Source organism: Haliotis asinina, chromosome 14 (assembly GCF_037392515.1).
Source record: "Haliotis asinina isolate JCU_RB_2024 chromosome 14, JCU_Hal_asi_v2, whole genome shotgun sequence".
Taxonomy (NCBI): Eukaryota; Metazoa; Mollusca; class Gastropoda; order Lepetellida; family Haliotidae; genus Haliotis; species Haliotis asinina.
In genome coordinates this window covers 1795569-1815391 of record NC_090293.1, presented here as the reverse complement: position 1 = coordinate 1815391, position 19823 = coordinate 1795569, and the positions used below count along the sequence as shown (strand labels likewise).

The window sequence follows — 19823 nt, the reverse complement described above, 5'->3', positions numbered from 1 at the left end:
ATGGTGAGGTAGACAACTCTCATCTAATGATTTTTTTTTACCTTAAATATGCAAGGCTCGGGAAACAGTTTGACATTGAGATATGTCCACAGACATTCAGAATAGGAGGCGATTGTCAATAGTAAAATGTTCAACTTTGATTTTCGGTTTTGTCGACATATATTCCACTGGCTCCAGTCTTGGGGGGTTTAAGCTTGTTAATTGCGAAGATATTGTGGACAATTACCATTTCAGTAAGATATCGGAGAACGTTATCTTTAGTTCTTTGCACACTCAAAGTGACGAAACATGTCCACAAAATTATATTACACAAGAAATGGCTCCAAAACTCTTATACTCATCTATTAGGTCTGGTCCGGTCTTTTTGCCATATCCTTTGACACAATGTGTCATACACAGCTTGTATTGATTGTGCAAGATTCTACGATTCAAATTCTTACACCAAGGCTTACAGATTCACGTTTCGCAGTCACTGTAATTATGTTTTCTCATTTGGAATTTCAGACACACATGGCTGAATGAGAAACCCTGTAATCTTCATGTGCCACCTTGCTTGAAAACGTCAACTTGTCATCGTGAAGTTGTCAGTTACGTTTAAAACTAAACATAATTTGCATCACAGGCGACATGTTTACGATGACGTTACTTCACATCTGTCATTTCCATTTGAGTAGACTTTCTCTTTATTGTGTATATCAAGCAAAACCTCCTAATTAAAGTCTTTCAGTGGTGTAGGGAATGTTTAGATAGTAACGTGGGATGTACAAGGGATTAGAGGTGATCAGTTTAGGGGTTCCCAGATTGGAACATACATTCACAAGGAACTGACGTCAACTCTTCCTTGCACCTCATCCGTTGTTCCGTTCTATAAATCATTGACTGTCGTTTTTAAATTTTCCAGAAGATACCCTGAGCTGCTTATTGTGTGACGCCACCGTGTTTTGTCTCAGATACACCAGTTTCAAATGTGACAGTAACAGGAGAGAAGGTTGTAATTATAGGTAACCTCCTGACTCAGCAGATTACGGGTTCCGTCGCATTCATCACCACTGCGTGTAGTCGACACAAGCAGCGTGGTTGTACAACCTTCTGACATAGTCCATCAGTTGTAGGGAATCTAGGACATATCAGCCCAGCAATTGTCACCCGGAGGTTAACGACCCAAATCTCTCAAAACACAAACTGTCACCAACACATAGTGACTGTCCCTTAATGTATTTTAATGTCCTCAATGTCGATATGAAACCGAATAATACAACAAACATACTAGTGATTCTCATTATCGACAACATTGTGTGACTGCTTTTCCCATTTTCTCGAACTATCATGTTTATGTGCTTTATCGTGTGCTCAGCAATAACGGTTATCGATCATCATTAGAAGGAAGCAAGTATCGGCTCGATTTCCATAGCTAAAATCTGGGGTCTTTAGAGTTGATATGTTACCAAATATTGCCAGGTGTTTTGCGGCTCACCGAAGTATCGATGCATCAATACTATCTACCTAGGTATCGGTCACAAAACGCCTTCACACGAATTAATTCACACATGCGCCATCAAAAAGTTAAATATACAACAACAACTCCATGGAAATTTCTAAGCATTCCTTTAATGTGAATATGAGCATCGGATGCATTTCATAGCAACATGCAATCTATTCCAAATGAGTCAACGGTTCAAACCGTATCATTACCATAGTTGTATGAATCATTCTCAAATATTTGTGACACTGGGTGTTCGGGAAAAGATGGTTTATCCTGCATGCTCTTCAAACGGAACCCGTCACACATACATAAGCAAATTAATCGTTATCGGAAAAGAACATTTGGATAGGACACCATTTTGTCAACGATGCGTCATATTTGGAATGTCCTCCACATGTCTACCACAAAAATGTGTCTGGTGTAAGAGTACGGAGAATATTGGTGGAATCTACTACAGGGTAAAAGAAAGTATACGGTTTGAAAATTGTCCAAATGTTATCGAAGCATGTCGTGGCTGCTAAAAATATTTTAAAACGTCATTGAATGGTTTCTATGCTCAAATTGTCGCTGAAACAGTGCAAACTTTGGCCGAAACAATACTAGTATTATTATATGATATTTATATAGCGCACATATCCAGGCAATTAGTGCCTGTTCAAGGCACTGGCATAAATGTCTCCCCCACACAGCTATAATACCCATGTCAAATACATCGGCAACGATTAACATTGTTTTCTGCCCCCATAAAAAATGTGAGTATGCTTATTTTTGTCTGGCGGTTAAGTGACTTCATGTCATTACACTCTAGTCTATGGACTACACGTGCCATTCCAGACACTATATATTATGCATAAGGCAGAGCATGTATATGTATACATATGTTGTTAACCATTACGAAATTCTGTTGGGTGTGTTCAAGAAATGTTTCTCTGTTACACCCTACAGCGAACCTTCCGGACAAAGATCCCTGCACTCTTACCTGCGCAATGTTTACCGACGACATTGTGCTACCTGGCATCTGTCAGCACCGCCTTTGTTGTTTCCAACATCTGTTAAAATATACTCAATTTCAAATGTGTTATTGTAAAATCTCATTCAAATGCATAATTATCCCATAAAATGGCACAATAACACTTTCTCAAACTGAAATAGGAAGACATGTACATGGTTTCGCCTTAAGATGGGGAATTATCGGCTTAAGTTTTAAGTGCTTCTAATGCATACCGCATACCGCCATTATTGTTGTTTACTGCTAGAGGTGCAGCCGGTCCTCACAAGATGAACACATCCAATGAATTTTAATCACGAGTTCCACAATTTTCATAACACTTAAAGTTGGTGAGGTGGCCAATGGCGATAACATCCCGACCGTGTCGCCGTCCACACAGGTCCGCTTCCCAACATGCATCCAATCTTTGATGCCACCGAGATGAAAAGTGTTGAAAAAGTCTGAGCACGTACAGCTCACTCAATGGTCAATGGCGTGATTTTAACAACGTGTAATAGTATTATTTACATAGAGCTATTAACTAAACGAACAATAATTAGATCTAATAACCCTAAGGATACAGGCCAAACAAACAAAGCGAACTGACCGAAAATAAGAAGTACCTTGTCTAGGAACCTTGTATCTTCTTTAGTGCATGTTTCACTAACGCGATATATACATGAGCGTTCCGACATTTTCGGCAATGTTTTAAGTCACTGTAAACCCGTTTGGTTATGTTAACACGATTATTTAAACAATATTCCCCCAACACACCAGTTGTGAGTGTCTCCAACAACTACGTATAAGACTGTCATGTCGTCCTTCCTCATTTGTCAGACACCTCATGTCAGCATCCTGGACATGAGTTTGTGTACTTCACACCTGTGACAGTCACAGCGGAGTCTTAGATCTACTGTCATTGAAAGTAATCGATATCCCTCACACTAGCAATAAGGATTTATCATATGTGATATATGCTATCTCCAGGGTGAAATGGTACGACAGTGACTGCAACTCCAAGGCCGCTCTCACCTCCGCCGTCGACGCCAAGAGCACGTTTGACCCACATCTTTTCCTTGGACCTCCTTGTTCCACAGGTAGGAACACATCTATAGTGGGATCTCCATATAGCACAGGTTGAATCAGCTATAATGTGAGACCTCAATAAGTAATAACAGATATATAATGACACCTTGGGGTTCCACAGGTAGAAACAGGTAAGGAATGAGACCTCAACAGGTAGGAACAGATACACTGTGACACCTTGGGGTACCACAGGCAGGATCAGCTATAGAGTGAGACCTCAAAGGTAGGAACAGATATATAGTGGGACCTCTGTGTTCAGCAGGTATAGAGTGAGACCTCAACAGGTAGGAACAGTTATATAGTGGGACCTCTGTGTTCAGCAGGTAGGATCAACTATAGAGTGAGACCTGGACACGTAGGAACAGATATATTGTGGGACCTCTGTGTTCAGCAGGTAGGATCAACTATAGAGTGAGACCTGGACAGGTAGGAACAGTTATATAGTGGGACATCTGTGTTCAGCAGGTAGGATCAGCTACAGGGTGAGACCTGGACAGGTAGAAACAGATATATAGTGGGGCCTCTGTGTTCAGCGGGCAGGATCAGCTATAGACCTATCACATCATTAATAGTACAGAACGATTTATCCGTTTGAAAGACAAACGGTAGAGATACAGGGAATTCAAAGTAGGGGCTACCTCATGAGATGAAGTTTGTTAAGAAAAGAGAAGCTAAATATTCCAAGTTCCAAGAAACGCACGAAACCACGTTTGAGGACATTCAAGAAACACTTGTACATATGAAGTCTCTACCTGCAGCCCAGCGTCAAGCAATACATCAAACAAAAACTACACGCATAACCTTGGAGCACCTGTCTGTCTAGAGAAACACTGACACAGCGACGTGTACTGATGACACCAGGAACAAACGTTTTATCTTCTTTCTAAGAAAATGCATAGGATCAAAAGAGTTAATTAGTTACTTCCAAGAATAATCCCAAACAGAAAGACAAAGTTATGAGACGTGTGCAGCAGCAGCTCACGAACGCTCATAACAGTCATCCATTATACACGCAATCCTGGGGCTACTGTATGATCCACAGTGTGGATGACGAAACTGTATCAGCATTAGGAACTCTTGCACACTATTCACAGTGCACAATTGGTAACAGTTAAATTTAAATGTTACATTCACTGTCATTTATGGGTCGTGATATTTGTTGAAATCTTTGTCAATGAGCTGAGCACTCTGTTAAAAAACAAAAGAAGGGTTTAGGTCCGTTGTACCTCTGTATTCCACTGGTAGAATCTGTTACATAGTGAGATATTCTTTGTCATCTTTGTCAATGAGTTGTAGCCCTTCATAAATAATGTTAGGAGTAATGCCTGTAGTACCTCTGTGTTCCGCAGGTAGAATGAACTACATAGTGATACCACTGTTGCTAGCTTTGTCAATGTGTTGTAACCCCTGATAAATAATGTGATGGGAATGACTGAAGCGTAACACCGGAAGGTAGATTTGAAGAAGCTGAGTGTTTCATTATTGTCATCATCCAACTCGAAAGATACTGGAGTGCCTGGAGTGGTACTGGAGAAGACACTGTAGTGGAGAAGGCACGGTTGTGGAGAAGGCACAGGGGTGGAGCAGGCACAGTGGAGAAGGCACAGTGGTGGAGAAGGCACAGTGGTGGAGAAGGCACAGTGGTGGACATTCAGGGCAAATATGCCGTCTAGTTCTCCTTCAGACAATGACGATGACTATATATATATATAACATCTATATAATGGTTTACTCAATGCATAACACTGCTAATTGTGTTCTGTACTTCCAGGCATGCGTCCTGTGGCGCAGCTGGCGTCTCACTGGAACATACCCGTCTTCGGCTGGGTCTCCAACGACCACGACCTGAGAGACAGGGACATCTATTCTACTCTTATCAGACTTCTCGGACCCCTGAACCAGTTCTGTAAGTACAGGGGGCACCGATGTAAAACTATTTGTGATGTCTCCAAGTTATGCATTCCCCTGTCTTTCAGATACTCTGATAAAACGAAACAAAATATTCTAAATGAGTTTCACTCACCGCGAAATAAAGATGCATGTTTTGTGTTATCAGCCACGACGATGCGCTACGTCTCCAGTATGTTCAACTGGAAGCGTTTCGCCATGATCCACGATCAGGACGGCTCCTACAAGTCTGTGTATGAAGCTCTTGCCAGTGACACCACTAACTTCTTCACATCCACGCACTCTGTGACACCCAGCATGGACGACGAAGAGGTCAAAGAAATCTTCCTTCAGGTCAAGAAGTACGCCCGAAGTAAGTGGTTCCATAACACGGGGGGACAATGAATGTGCCTCTTCCCACGAATACCATGGGAACAACACATGCACCAACTAATGGCGCATCAGCTAATATACATTTCAGACCAGCAGACATGTCACTGGCAGCTCTGGCTGCAACAGAAACCAACTAATGGCGCATCAGCTAATATACATTTCAGACCAGCAGACATGTCACTGGCAGCTCTGGCTGCAACAGAAACCGCGTATTACTGACGAGATTACCTGTTATGCTGGTTAAGCCAGAGATAGGAGCTGAATGATTTGAAGTTAGCTCACGGTGTGGGTGTCACGCAGGCAACTACTATTATTGAGTGTAACCATTTGCAATGTTTGTGTGAGCACATGTACGAACCAACATGGTTTCGTGATTACCATACGGTATGGAAGAAAACGTTCAGTTTGAGTTCTGGTTTCCCAGTCATCATCTTCGCTGTGCCGTGGTTGACGATGAGGAAGTACATCCTGGTGGCTCACCGACTGGGGCTCACGACGGGGGAGTTTGCCTTCATCTGCATCAACGGAGATGTGAGTATCACGTACTCACGTCATTATTGCTAAATAACATACATTTGTTGTACTGTGGTCATTTGTCATGCTGCGTTAATAGATATCTGACGCTTACTGTACTAAATAAAGTTTTTCTTGCTGATGTTGTTAATGGTGCGATTTCGTCTTCAGATACATACCGTCAGCTGCTTTCATACTGTTTTGAAAAACAAAACACATCGGCTTGATATATGCATTTCGTTAGTGATCCGTATAAATGTCTTTAGTGATTCGTATAAATACATACATTTGCCTCTTTTTAAGGTGTATTCGGGCGAGACGCTCGAGGCAGATGTTTTATCAGACCGTGTGTGGCGACGAAACGATTCCTATGATGAAGAGGCGAAGTTTGCGTTTGAGTCTGTCATTCACGTAAGTATCTTGTGGTTGTACTTTCACAGACAGAGTTTATAACCCGTGAGCTTCTATAAGTCTCAGACATGAAAGAATTACCTGAATTACTGCGTAGCGATTGTGCAACATGTTTACGTGTCAATGTGACCTCTTTCACAGGTGATCCTTGTTGCGCAAGAACAGCAGACTTACAAAAAGTTCAAAAACCACGTTCAGAAGATGAATGCAGTGACGAACAAATTGTGGGATATTCCTCAAGGCTCTGACGTATGTACTTCACTTCTGCCTTTCTATGTGCACAAAACATATTTTGCTCTTTTGTGTGATAACCCAATTACTGGTATTAAGGCAACATTATCGTCGAGAGATATATACAATTTTTGTATGACGACTTCATGTTATAACGTTCTTGACGCAGGACTAATTTCTTTACTCCTCTGCATTATGACGTAATCCGTATTCTTTGTATGAATTAAAACATCAAAACATAACTACCATTTATTAATGCTGACGAAGCAATCATTAGACCACGAGCGATGCTCTGTCCAGTTACATGTAATTGTACCTTGTGGTTAGACGGAAAGCACAAGTCATGGGTATTTCCAGGCTGAGCGATACTGCAGGGATCTTCTCGATACTGCAGGGATCTTCTCGATACTGTAGGGATCTTCTCGATAGCGATCTTTACTAACTTTAACTCATTCACTGTATGTATGACTATTCGGTGAAATAAATACGTCATTAATCCCACATCGAAGTACGTTATATCTCTACTCTAATCCTCCCTCTTTAGCAACTGGACGCCTACGCCCCCTTCTTGTATGATGCCACGGTGCTGTGGGCGATCCTTGTCAACCGCTCCATTGTGTTGGGAGGCGATCCAAAAAATGGTAGCCACATGTTCTCTATGGCACAAGGCGTACAGACGATTGGTGAGAGTTAATTCCTCACAAATGTTGTATCTCTTTGTTTCCGGGACGCCACACGTAAAACGTGACCGAGTACAATGCCGGCAAGTAATGCAGTCCAGATTACATGATAATAAAGTGATTGTAACATGATATTCGAATTTCTTTCAAAATCCTCAAACTTTTTGTCTTTATGCTATCAGCAAACAGCGATTGTCCCGCATGAAAGAATCAGTAGCCTTCTGTATTGTTTCTGTCCACGTATGCCAGCAATATACATTACTGTACATTTTCTTTGTTAAATGTATTAAAATGTAATACACATGTCTCCAGCTGGTTACCATCAATGTGAATATCGCCAATAAATAACATAGAGAGTTTGAAACAGTAGAATAGTTCTGTGCTAAGTTGATGATACGTATTCGTGATGCCATGTCATAGGAACATTGCTAAACTATTTATACATAAATAGGTTTGCCCGTGCTTATTTACATTCATTTTATATGAACACTTCATTAGCAATAAAAAATCAGAAAATACAACAAAATATCGACATTCATACAACGAGGGCTGGTCTCGTAATCCCAGACATGTTTCTTGTTGTTGTGAAGGCCTGTTACCCCTTCTTCTGTACCTGTTTCTACCCCGTGTGAAGGCCTGTTACCACTTCTTCCTGTGCCTGTTTCTACCCCGAGTGAAGGCATATGTCCCTTCTTCCCTTACCTGTTTCTATCCCGGGTGAAGTCCTGTGACCCCCTTTTTTCTTTACCCCGGGTGAGACCAGGTAGACATTATCCAGTGTACAGTATTCCCGAGGTCGCTCTGTATATTTCACTGGGACTTGTTTTACAATGAAGGTGTGACGGCTAATTTGGTTCTTGACAACTTCTGTGATCGACTGGTCAACATCTGGCTCCTTGACATGCAGCAAGACGGCAACTTCACCACTATCACCGAGATCTACAACACCCTGAACGGAGGAATGGTGTTTTCGGTAAGTTAAGAGCGCCCACTCACAAGAGCTATAACACGAACGTTTTGTGGTCTAACATAAAGAATCGATCAGAACAGCCGACGAGTGGGTGTTGTCTTTCATGCGAAAAAACACTTGAGATAAAGGAGCATTAGTTGGCAGACAACGGCTATAACCTGAGTCAGACATGTGTCATCAGTCATATGTAAAATAGTGTCTGCAATACATGTCAGTAGATTTTCGAATCTCCACAATATTTCACTGACGTGTGTAATGATGATACGTTTCTGGGTTCCTGAATCCACAATAGTGTTAAAAGTTGGCAGGAATGAGATTCCCAGACAAGACCGTATTCCGTCGTCGATACTTTCTAGAAGTTGTCGCATCTTAAAACCTTCAGTAAATCCTGTTTGTCAAAAAGCAGTGAAGATGTCAGAATTAAATGTTCTTGTTGCCCCTTGACACTGCCACGTCACTATATCAGTGCGTTACTAATACCCGTGCAGTTAGGTATGTGTGTTAGTCTCTGTTAAATGTGGGCAAGTAAAACTCCTAAATGAATGAATATTAGGAGATTAATATCTGGAATGACCTGGCTGAGTCTGCAAGGTGCACGTTGTTATGCCTTGTGTGGGGTGTGCCCAGTATACCTTGTATTCCTGTGTTCCCCACAGAAACTAGAGAAGACAATCAGTGTGAGGTGGCCCGACGGGAAGGTGGGGCAGGAAAACGCTCCACCAGACATACCTACCTGCGGCTTTGAAGGGGAGAAATGCAGGAAAGGTAAATTCTTTCATTCTCTCAGACATTTTGTCTCTTTGTCAGTGCAAACCAAACTTGTTCTTGAACTTATCTAGGCTCCAAGAAACCGGAGACGTCTTTAGGGCGAATCATTCATCCACAGCAACCTGAACCTGCTGTGACCTTTAGGGAGTTGAGAGTGAGAACACGAATCGTCTTTGAGATTGACATCCCATCATGAAGGGGAAAAACACAACAAAGCGCTTGTGAACAGCCTAGCTGGAACTCGGCGCCATATAAACAGATTATAATTTAATAACAATATACACAGACAATGGCATGAGCATCGCGAGTGACCGAATTGCTCCATTCAACAACATCAAGCAACATTCAACAACATCAAGCAACATTCAACAACATCAAGCAAGGGAAAACCTGTCTTGAAACATGAACCTGACGAAGTGTAATATTCAGTAAATTGAGCACTCCACTCACCTGGCTACGTCATCAGCATGCATTATGTTCATCACAGTTTCCTGCAATTTTAGAAGCATGTCATCCATTTTTCTGTTTCCCAGAGCCAGACTCCAGGGAACTGGGCTATGCTGACACCATCACGGGGGCGGCGGCAGGGTCGTCAGTCGTCCTTATCATCGCCATCGCCGTGCAGGTGTCACTCAGGTTAGTCCTGCCACATCTCTTACTGTACTCCGTCTGTACAAGGAGCATTTGGTTCAACATCTTAACATGCTTGTATTTATAAATAAGTGAAATAACGTTGTGATTGTACTTCAGACGTTACCGACGTCGCCGACAGCTGGAGAGTATGCTGTGGCAAGTGAAGTTTGAGGAAATCGACTTCGTCACGGCCATTCTCTGTGGCAGCGTCAGGGTAGGTAACTCCTGTTAACCATGATCGGTGAAATATATATTGTGCTTGCGGTAGGCTGTGCTTACAGTCACTAGCTGTGGTTCAACATCCAGCGTTTGTCGAACAGTAACGAATGTTCAGTGTTAAAGAGTATTATTTGTTCATGGCTTGTCTGTTATACATACAGTTACCATGGCTGCACATCAATGTCATATTTTCTGGTTTCTCCACTAATGATTATTTTACTTATTAGTTTCACAAAGAACACAAAACAATTAATGATACTAATATTTTTATGCAATCAGTCATTACTTCTCTCCAGTCTAGCTTCAAGAATCTAACCCGTCGTTGGAATTCTAAAACCGCTAAGGGAGTGACGAACACACGCGACGTTGTGAGTTGTGCTGATTCCTACACAGACTCCCCGAGGTCATTTCACTGTGTGGAGACTGGCACCACCATGTTTGGTTCCGTCGCCTACATCAGAGGTAGGAACTTCATCGACCACTTCACGGCGACCCATACCTTGGTTTGCGGGACAAAATACATAGTCTAGGTTATCTTGGAATAGAATTCCAACAAGCTTTAAATTATGGTACATCCTTTCTCCTATAGAGATAAAGTCACTGATAACAGGATTGAACTTATTCACTTACCCCAAATAACATATATCACTGCTGGTTATTTATATCAGGAAGTCTGGTGTCCGTCAAGAGAATGTCCAAGACCAGTGTCAGCCTAACTAAGGATGTTCTCCAGGAACTCAACCAGGTTTGCTTTTATCCTGTTAGTTTCCATGATGACCTCGATAACGCGGACCTCGCTTAACGGACCAGTAATGTTAGAAACGTGTATAAACATCAAATTATAACTGCTTCGTAATAGGAATTTAGAAAGGCTTTGGCGCGGGCGTTTCCGCATGGAAATGTACTGCCATGTTTAACGGGGTGTAACTTTGTATGTAGTTCCCTTGCTGCATCGTGCAATTGTACATGACATGTAAATTCTACGTGACATCCAGCCCATACAAAGAACATCATTGCCAGAAATGTATGTTCTAGCTGATGGAACTCAAGAACCAGAACGTCTGTGCGTTTGTTGGAGCATGTGTAGATCCAGGAAGGATTTTGCTGCTGTGGGAGTATTGTGCGAAAGGAAGCTTACAGGTACTGTACCATGGGGTTTTCAGATTTCGCGATTGTCACGATACACTTTCAAGCATTATGATATGGATCAATAATGGCAATTAGTACCTGTACCAGTAATTAATATAACGGCAAAACAAGTACCCTTCCTGGCAACCCTGGCTTTATATATGTTTTACTTACTTGTGGCATTGTGCAACGTACTATCTCTTTGATACTACTGTTCATCTGAGCTGATTCCGTAACACACTGTTTGAAATGTTTACACACCGTATGCACCTTTTTCTATTGCCCTTTATTTTTTGTCATCTCTTCTCAGGATATCATCTGGAACACCAATATCAAGTTGGATCAACTCTTCAAGTTCGCCCTATGTCAAGACGTCGCTAAGGTAAGACCTGGGATAAAGTGAATGAGTATTATTTAAATTAATAACACAATCAGCATGACTGCCTTTGTGTCTGAACCAGATATAGCACAGATCATAAAGACCTCAAAATATCTGGGTTTGCAGTATAAAGTAATTAGGTGTCCAGGTGTTTACCGAGACCGTGATTGCAATGCCCTCTGAATGTATATTCATATTCTGATCGAAGGGTCTGGAGTACATCCAAAAAAGCCCTGTAAATTACCATGGCAACCTGAAAAGCTCCAACTGCGTTGTGGACAGTCGGTGGACATGTAAACTCACGGACTTCGGTGTCCCTAAAATCAGGTCGATGGACAAGGCGTCAATACCTTTCGAGGAGAACGCAGACAGTAAGTGTAGTAAATGTGTTGAATGTGGGTCATTATTGTTCTAGTCAAATTTTGGTTGGGTCTGTCACGTATTAATGCAGCTGTTGACGGTGCTGTTGACGGTGACGGTGTTGTTGACGGTGACGGTGTTGTTGCTGATGACGGTGTTGCTGATGTTGACCGTATTGTTGATGATGACGGTGTTGATGATGTTGGCAGTATTGTTGATGGTGACGGTGTTGCTGATGTTGGCTGATATAATCCTCCAAGTAACAAATAGTTTGGCACGTGGGTGTCTTTCAAGGACGTTCGAGTCCCACTCCACAAATGACAATGTAACTTAACAAGGGTCATTCCAAAGAATACATCTAGATATCGGATGGTTTTTCACGTTTGAGAAGTCACCTGAGAGTCACACGACACGGCTCTAACAATGACGTTCTCTTAAGTCGTTTAAACCTTAATAGTTACAGAGTAATACTCAGAAAGTCGGATCAGTCCCAAGGTTGATTCTTCCGAGGTCAGTTTGCCGTGAAAAACTGTTCAGTTTTGATGAGGTATTTTCTCCGGTATTCCCCCTCCCATCACACTGGGATAGGCAGTGAACTGAGAAAGGAGAAATATGTGTTCGACAGGAAGAAGTTCATGGGGCAGATTTACCCTTCAGTAGCATTCCAGTTACGTCACGGCGAGCCAATCGTAGCTTAATATTCTAGGAGGAAACTCTAAGACTACGTCTGACTTTTACCACTGCAGGGAATGGCACGGCCACGGGAATGGCGCTGTGAACTTAGCAACATGGATAAACCCGTCCTCACCAGGGTCGTGTTTTTCTTGGCAACAGCGAATCGGGGCGCTCCTCATATCCCACTTTCATCCTTTGTGTTTCTCATACTGTCCAGTGAAAGGGGCATTAAATCTCTCTCACTCACTTACTTACTGTGAAACCTGTCCATATACGTATTTGATAACATCAGACTGTCTCGGGCTAAGCTTAGGTTACCGAACACTGAACTTCCTCTGCAGTATACCGACTACTGGAGGACTGTCCTGATGTGTGCTTGTGGCTCAGCTGCGATTAAATGACATTTCTTTAATAACAATTATGACCGTGATGATGACGATATTTGATGGTGATTCTGTTGATGCTGCTGCGTCTGCTGGTGGTGGTGATGATACACTAATCTTACAGAGGACCTGTGGACCGCCCCTGAGATCCTTCGAGCCGAAAGGAATGTGGATTTTCAGAAGACGGATATATACGCTATCGGTGTTATCATGAAGGAAGTGTTCACACGGTCTGGTCCGTACACAGAGTACCCCTTCTTCTGTTCCTCAGGTAGGTCCGTGCAACCCAGTACCCTGTTTCCTGTTCCTCAAGTAGGTCCGTACACCCAGTACCCCATCTTCTGTTCCTCAAATAGGTCCGTACACCGAGTACCCCACCTTCTGTTCCTCAGGTAGGTCCGTACACCGAATATTCCTTCTTGTGTTCCTCAGGTAGGTACCGAGTATCCCATCTTCTGTTCTTCAGTTAGGCACCGAGTATTCATTAGCCACTGTATCACTTTAAGTTACACTTTATCTGTTACCATTATTCCAGCAGCTTCCAACTTTCCAGTCTATATTTCACAACTGTTCAGGTACAAAGCCCGTTCTATACGATTTTTATTCAAAATATGTTTGGTCTGGCCTACAGGGTGCATAGCCATGGTATGTATTTCAACATTCGCTGTGGCAGACTGTTAGATGACATTTCTAAAGTAAGAGATTCTATTCCTGTTTTGTTTTGAACCATATCTGCAAGTGCCTTCCGGGTTACATCAACCTTTTAACCAACACCCATTATCATCGTTGTTTGATAGTGCTTCTCAAACACGGGGTCTTGTATCGCTTAGAAACAGTATTAGAAAGACATATAGGTGTATAGACCCTACCCTAGTCCTTCTATATAGTACTAGAATAGGGTCTATACAGTGTTTCTGAGCGATGTTTCCAAGCCCCTGCGTTCTCACACATGTGCTTATCAAAGAGTCTGGTCCGTACAATGTGCTACGTGCTATGTGTTATGGTAGAGATGTCATGTGAGCATGGAAATACTACTTGATTGAATCATGATATGCTTGGTATGTGATCGCAGAAATCGTCCGGCGAGTTCGTGACCTTCCGCCGCACAATCGGTTCCGCCCGTCAGTTGCACGTGAGCTTCGTCAGCATCCGGACCTGGTAGCCCTGATCGAGGATTGCTGGAGTGAGGACCCCAGTGCCCGTCCCTCGGCCCCGAGGGTGGTCAAGTCCCTCACCAGGATCAACCCGTCCAAGTATGTACACTCACAAGAGAGAACCATTTTGTCAGCTGCATCATATATAAAACTTTTGTTCAGCTTTTCCTGTGTGGCAGAGATGATACATGATCGCTCTCAGGCAATATGCTGTCGTTAACTTACGAATATACTGACATACTGGCAATCCAGGTACGTTAGCTCTTGGCTCGATTTCAGTGATGTCCCCAGGGACACATAACTAAGGCATGACTTAAAATGCATGCTGTGTTTGTACAGACACATGACGATGTCTTGACGTAAGATGTATGCTGTGGTTGTACAGTCACATGACGCTAGGTTAACTTATAATGTATGTTGTGGGTGTACAGACACATGACGATGTCTTGACGTAATATGTATGCTGTGGTTGTACAGTCACATGACTTTAGATGTACGCTTTGGTTAACCGTACAGACACATGACTTAAGGTGTATGCTGTGGTTGTACAGAGACATGAGTTAAGATGTATGCTGTGGTTGTACAGACACATGACGATGATCGACAACATGATCGCCATGTTGGAGAAGTACGCCAACCATCTGGAGGAGCTTGTAGCGGAGAGGACGAGTGAGTTGGACGCAGAGAAGAGGAAGACGGAGAACCTCTTATACCGGATGCTGCCTCAGTGAGTGTATCTACTATTTTATAGTAATCCGGTACAGCAAAAATATAAGAATCGCGTAAAGTTCTACCTGATCGTTGAGTATAGTGCCACATGCTGGTTGAGTAACGTGCCACCTGCTGGTTGAATAAAGTTCCACCAGCTGGTTGAGTAAAGTTCCACCTGCTGGTTGAGTAAAGTTCCACCTGCTGGTTGAGTAAAGTTCCACCTGATGGTTGAGACAGTGGTTAATGTTCACTGTTATACCCCTAGATCTGTGGCAGAGGACCTCAAGTTGGGTAAACCAGTGAAGGCCGAGATGTTTGATCAGGCTACAATATACTTCTCCGATATCGTGGGCTTCACCAAGATCTGTGGCGAGAGCACACCCATAGAGGTAAGACAGTTCATCCCAAGAATACACACAGCCTGACTTGTACGTAACTTTCAGTTACCTTCAATATGGAATAATTATGACACAGAAAAATAACCGATGTCTGCTCCGCTTTCAGACCCTTTTATTACATATAGGTTATGCCATGCTCTTTGTCAAATACGATGTATAATTCAGAGACAAGTTACCAAAGTATGACGTAATCTCCAGGTCCCACCCCTTGTCACAACTCCCAAACAGTGCTTGGTGGCATTCAACCAATCAAAACGTCCGTAACTGTCTGACACCACCATCGCTTAGTCTCTGGATATGCATAGAAACTAACAGTTCCTGTTAAACTGAAAAAGGAGTCCCACTGAGAAAGGACATTCAGAACCCCCCAAAAGCTTTACTTGTTTCATTTAGTGCTTTAACATTGCAATAAGGGGTTCCCAGTCTGTCCTGATACCGAATATTGTTTCACCAGCTATTGTTTTTCTTTCTTTGTCAATGTGTATTTCAACTACCAGGTAACTTATTTGGTTAGATTCTCCATTAGTCTTTGATCTCAAACTAACTTGATTCATATGAAAACCGTAAATTCGTGTCGGAAAAATCCTTTTATCGAATCACAAGAATGGTGATGCATTTCAGTTCCAATGAGCTGTTTCATCCGTACATAAATATTTAAGTGTTTGGTATAATGTAGATATACCCTGACAAGAGTATCCTTGTCTTTCCAGGTCGTGAACTTCCTCAACTCTCTCTACACACTTTTTGATGACATCATCACCAACTATGACGTGTACAAGGTAGAAGGCATTGGTTTTCTTGTTGATATTGCCTTTAAGATGATTGTTTCGTCATTTGTGTCCGCTAATGTATTAAGCTATTTAACCAATCTACAGAATAACTAAGTTTATCAGTGAAGAGTAAACCGTTATTGGTAAAGAAAAGCTTTCGGGTTGTCAGAGAATATACATTTAGTTTTGATTAAACACATATCGGGATTGTCACTGAAGACTCTGTAACAGTATGGACACGCTGCTTAGTGTTAGAGATGAGCGGTTTTCGTTCCTGTTCACGAGGGACAAAGACATACATTGATGACATGAATTCTTCTTACTCACTAACCCCCTGTTTGCTGTCAGGTGGAGACAATCGGAGACGCCTACATGATAGCTAGTGGTTTGCCGATGAGGAACGGAGACAACCACATCAAAGAGATCGCCGACTGCGCCATGGACATCCTTGCCTCCACCGCCACCTTCACCATACCTCATCTACCAGACAGACCCCTCAAGATACGTATAGGTCAGTCGGGGACTCACTGCCTGTCATAGAAAATAGTTAATAGATTCAGCGAAATCTCGTTTGTCCAGAACTCCCGGGAGATTTGTGCTTGTCGAAATGTGTTCAAAGGTTACCACGCTGCAGCAGTAACTCGTTCAGCCGGACATTATGTGGCCCGGATTAACGGGATTTTGCTGCATAGCTGACATAACCTGCTCCTTACATGAAGAAATATAAAGAAAACTATTTGACTGGTGAACAGAACACGCACTTTGTACTCACCAGTCCTGCTGGAATAACCATGAATACAAGCAGTCCCTTTACATAGTGAATGGCATCTATTTCATGCTGACTCTTGTACGACAGAATAGACTGACATGTGTCAAGCTGTGTTTTCTCTTCAGGAATCCACACAGGGTCGGTGGTTGCCGGAGTTGTAGGTCTGGCGATGCCTCGGTACTGTTTGTTTGGAGACACAGTCAACGTTGCTTCCAGAATGGAGTCAACGGGATTCCGTAAGATAAATACGTCATTGTTTGTATTGAGTAAATAATTTGTGAAATGAGGAGAAACCCGTTATGATGGGTTCGAATCCAAGATCGGCTCAGATGTTTCTTCCAGGAGCTCAGGTCTGTTTGAACATTCACAGGCTATAAGACATGCATCTTTTCAGTCTTCTATCAGCTGACTCGCATTGATGTAGCTCACACATTCACTCCAAACTATTACGGTAATTCACCATATCAATTTAGACCGCGAAGTGGTATGTTATCGGCAATATCTTTTCGTTAATAAATTAGAGGTCACATGAAAGCTATCTATAACTTGGTATTTTTAACTGACATATAGTTACATACAAGCCTGCCGTGTTTCAGCAATGAAGATCCACCTGAGTTCTGCAGCCCACGACAAGCTGGTGTCCCGGTTCGCTGGCTACCACTTCTACGACCGGGGCGAGATACCCGTGAAGGGTAAGGGCACCATGAACACCTTCTTCCTGACTAGGAGGGACGGCTTCACCAAGGTCCTGCCCCATGCTGACCAGGACGCTCCTGGGTCCGCCAGAGGGACACGGAGGACATCCCCATCAAATGGTCATCCCATCCTTCTGCCCAGTCTGTCGGACTGTGGGACGCACACCAGAGAGGTCAGTCATTCTGTTCTGGTGACCATGCCCCTAGTGACACACGGGGAGCACGTGAATGACATCCAGGACAGTCCGTGCCAGGAAAGTGACTGTCGTGACCGTTGTGGCTCTCTGTGCCTCGCAACACCGGAGCATGACGTGTGTTCTGCAAGTCATGTGTCAAGTAGAAAGTGTGTGAAATCCTGTGTTCCACGTCGGAAAGAACCAGTATCTGATGTCCATGTGAATGTTGTGACATCAAGATTCCACACAATACCCCGGGCAGCCTCACATGTATTTCGAGGAGTAGAACTGAATCCCGCGAACAAGGTGACGTCAGAAGGCCATGGATCGTATACTGTGGCCTCGCGAGTCAACAGTGTACCTACTTCAGGATGTAAGTCTCACGGCAAGCACAGGACACTAAAAGAAGACACACCGGATGTGACCTCGCAGATAAATATTGTGACTAACTCAATACCTTCAACACTTTGTAGCCCCACTGCCGAAAAAGGTGGTTCTCATGACGACATTACGTCACAACATGGCGGTGTTATGGAACAGGGACTTTCTGCCCAGTGCAGCCATGTGGCTACAAAGACACAATCGCCATGTCTGACCTCGCCAAGTAGCAGACGTCAGGTTCTGAGGTCACGTTCTGTAGAGTCACTGTCTGTCAGCCCTCTCACTGATCATTCATCTAGTGACGTCCATCCAGGCGGTGTAATATCACAAACTGAACTTTCAAACTTGTCCTCGACCAGCAGCCGGGCAGACGTAGCGCCTACACATCGGGCACCAGGACATAGGTCTCATTCATTAGTCGGTCAGGTGAACATGGCGTTTGAATCAGAAGGGGAGAGAAAGTCATCAGTGGGCTATACAATTAAAAGTGCTACAATTCCACGCTATTCTAGCAGAGCTAGAGCGTTGTCTCCACACCTGACGTCACAGATTGACGTGGACGTGTACGATAAGAAACTGAACCGACGAGTGACCCGTGTAGTTGAGATCACACCATTATGACCAGCCGTAGCTGTTTGTTGATATGTGATACAGGTGGCTAAGACACCACCATACTGAGGTGGGAGCCTCTGACTTCTTGTTCTTGGAAAGTCCAACACAGTGAATTGATGAGAATCTTCACCGTGGTCAAACACATCTTGCTTGAGTTTTAGGGATTGTTTGGAAACGATTCCTGGAAGAAGTATGATTGTGCATTGTGTGAGTGTACGGAGGTAACATACGACAAGTTTTCAAGCTGTTCTCCAAATACGCGATGAATACCCTGCACGTGCGTGCTTCACGGATCAGTGGTTCACGCACGTTTTTGTATGACGTGATTAACTCCAATTTGAAACCGATGATGAGTATAGATATCCACACATATTTCCTGGACAATGCAAAACTGAACATTATTTAACTTCCGGTGAATTAAAAATGTCCCAAGGCTGGGCACCTACATTCGAAGTATAATAAATATGCACGCAGCTTGTGGAGAATCATACAGAAACCAATGCCCCTTGCTACTGGGTCGTGACACATTTCTCCAAGTGTCTTTAAATGTCCTACTTCCAGCCAGCTGTCTATGTTGAATAAACCGCTACACATCACTTTTTATGGTATGCATTACTTCCATTGGATTATTGAGAGTCAGTAGTTCATCAGACATATGCTATACATATTTTTTGTCATTAATTCATGATCCACAAGCAAACGTATTTTCAGACACCCAGCTGACGATCTTTGTGTGTGAATCAAACGTGGAACTAAAGCTTATTCCCACATATTTGGGACAAATGGTGACAAATTACTAACGGTCAAATATGAATAATTGGGTCATTATTGCTGTTCGCATACTAGTATTTACCACTGGTTGGCGTGGAATATAGGCCACAAAACAGATGAGCATGTCAGTGTGATGTTTTATCGCCTCGGTGAGGCAGTGACTTCTGCTTAATCATCTTTCTGTGCCATGACAGTTACA

The 19823-nt window shown here is 43.0% G+C and overlaps 1 protein-coding gene across 2 annotated transcripts in view; it reads left to right on the top strand.

Annotated features, from left to right (window-relative positions):
• The window catches only part of LOC137261215 (atrial natriuretic peptide receptor 2-like), a 28391-nt gene extending 8942 nt beyond the window's left edge, over positions 1 to 19449 (top strand). Inside the window, exons 2-25 of one of the 2 annotated variants that reach the window (XM_067798924.1) lie at positions 3459 to 3568; positions 5329 to 5463; positions 5614 to 5817; positions 6262 to 6368; positions 6654 to 6761; positions 6903 to 7010; positions 7537 to 7675; positions 8509 to 8645; positions 9299 to 9407; positions 9944 to 10046; positions 10161 to 10257; positions 10559 to 10724; positions 10931 to 11007; positions 11298 to 11402; positions 11701 to 11772; positions 11978 to 12140; positions 13312 to 13458; positions 14260 to 14440; positions 14928 to 15068; positions 15318 to 15441; positions 16161 to 16229; positions 16569 to 16731; positions 17115 to 17225; positions 17586 to 19449. In XM_067798924.1, coding sequence (XP_067655025.1) covers positions 3459 to 3568; positions 5329 to 5463; positions 5614 to 5817; positions 6262 to 6368; positions 6654 to 6761; positions 6903 to 7010; positions 7537 to 7675; positions 8509 to 8645; positions 9299 to 9407; positions 9944 to 10046; positions 10161 to 10257; positions 10559 to 10724; positions 10931 to 11007; positions 11298 to 11402; positions 11701 to 11772; positions 11978 to 12140; positions 13312 to 13458; positions 14260 to 14440; positions 14928 to 15068; positions 15318 to 15441; positions 16161 to 16229; positions 16569 to 16731; positions 17115 to 17225; positions 17586 to 18862 — 4153 coding nt within the window. In that variant the 3' untranslated portion in view covers positions 18863 to 19449. Of the gene's footprint in view, positions 1 to 3458; positions 3569 to 4586; positions 4662 to 5328; positions 5464 to 5613; positions 5818 to 6261; positions 6369 to 6653; positions 6762 to 6902; positions 7011 to 7536; positions 7676 to 8508; positions 8646 to 9298; positions 9408 to 9943; positions 10047 to 10160; positions 10258 to 10558; positions 10725 to 10930; positions 11008 to 11297; positions 11403 to 11700; positions 11773 to 11977; positions 12141 to 13311; positions 13459 to 14259; positions 14441 to 14927; positions 15069 to 15317; positions 15442 to 16160; positions 16230 to 16568; positions 16732 to 17114; positions 17226 to 17585 lie in introns of those variants that run through there. The other variant, XM_067798925.1, reaches the window with a different exon arrangement.
• Positions 19450 to 19823: the final 374 nt, after the last annotated feature.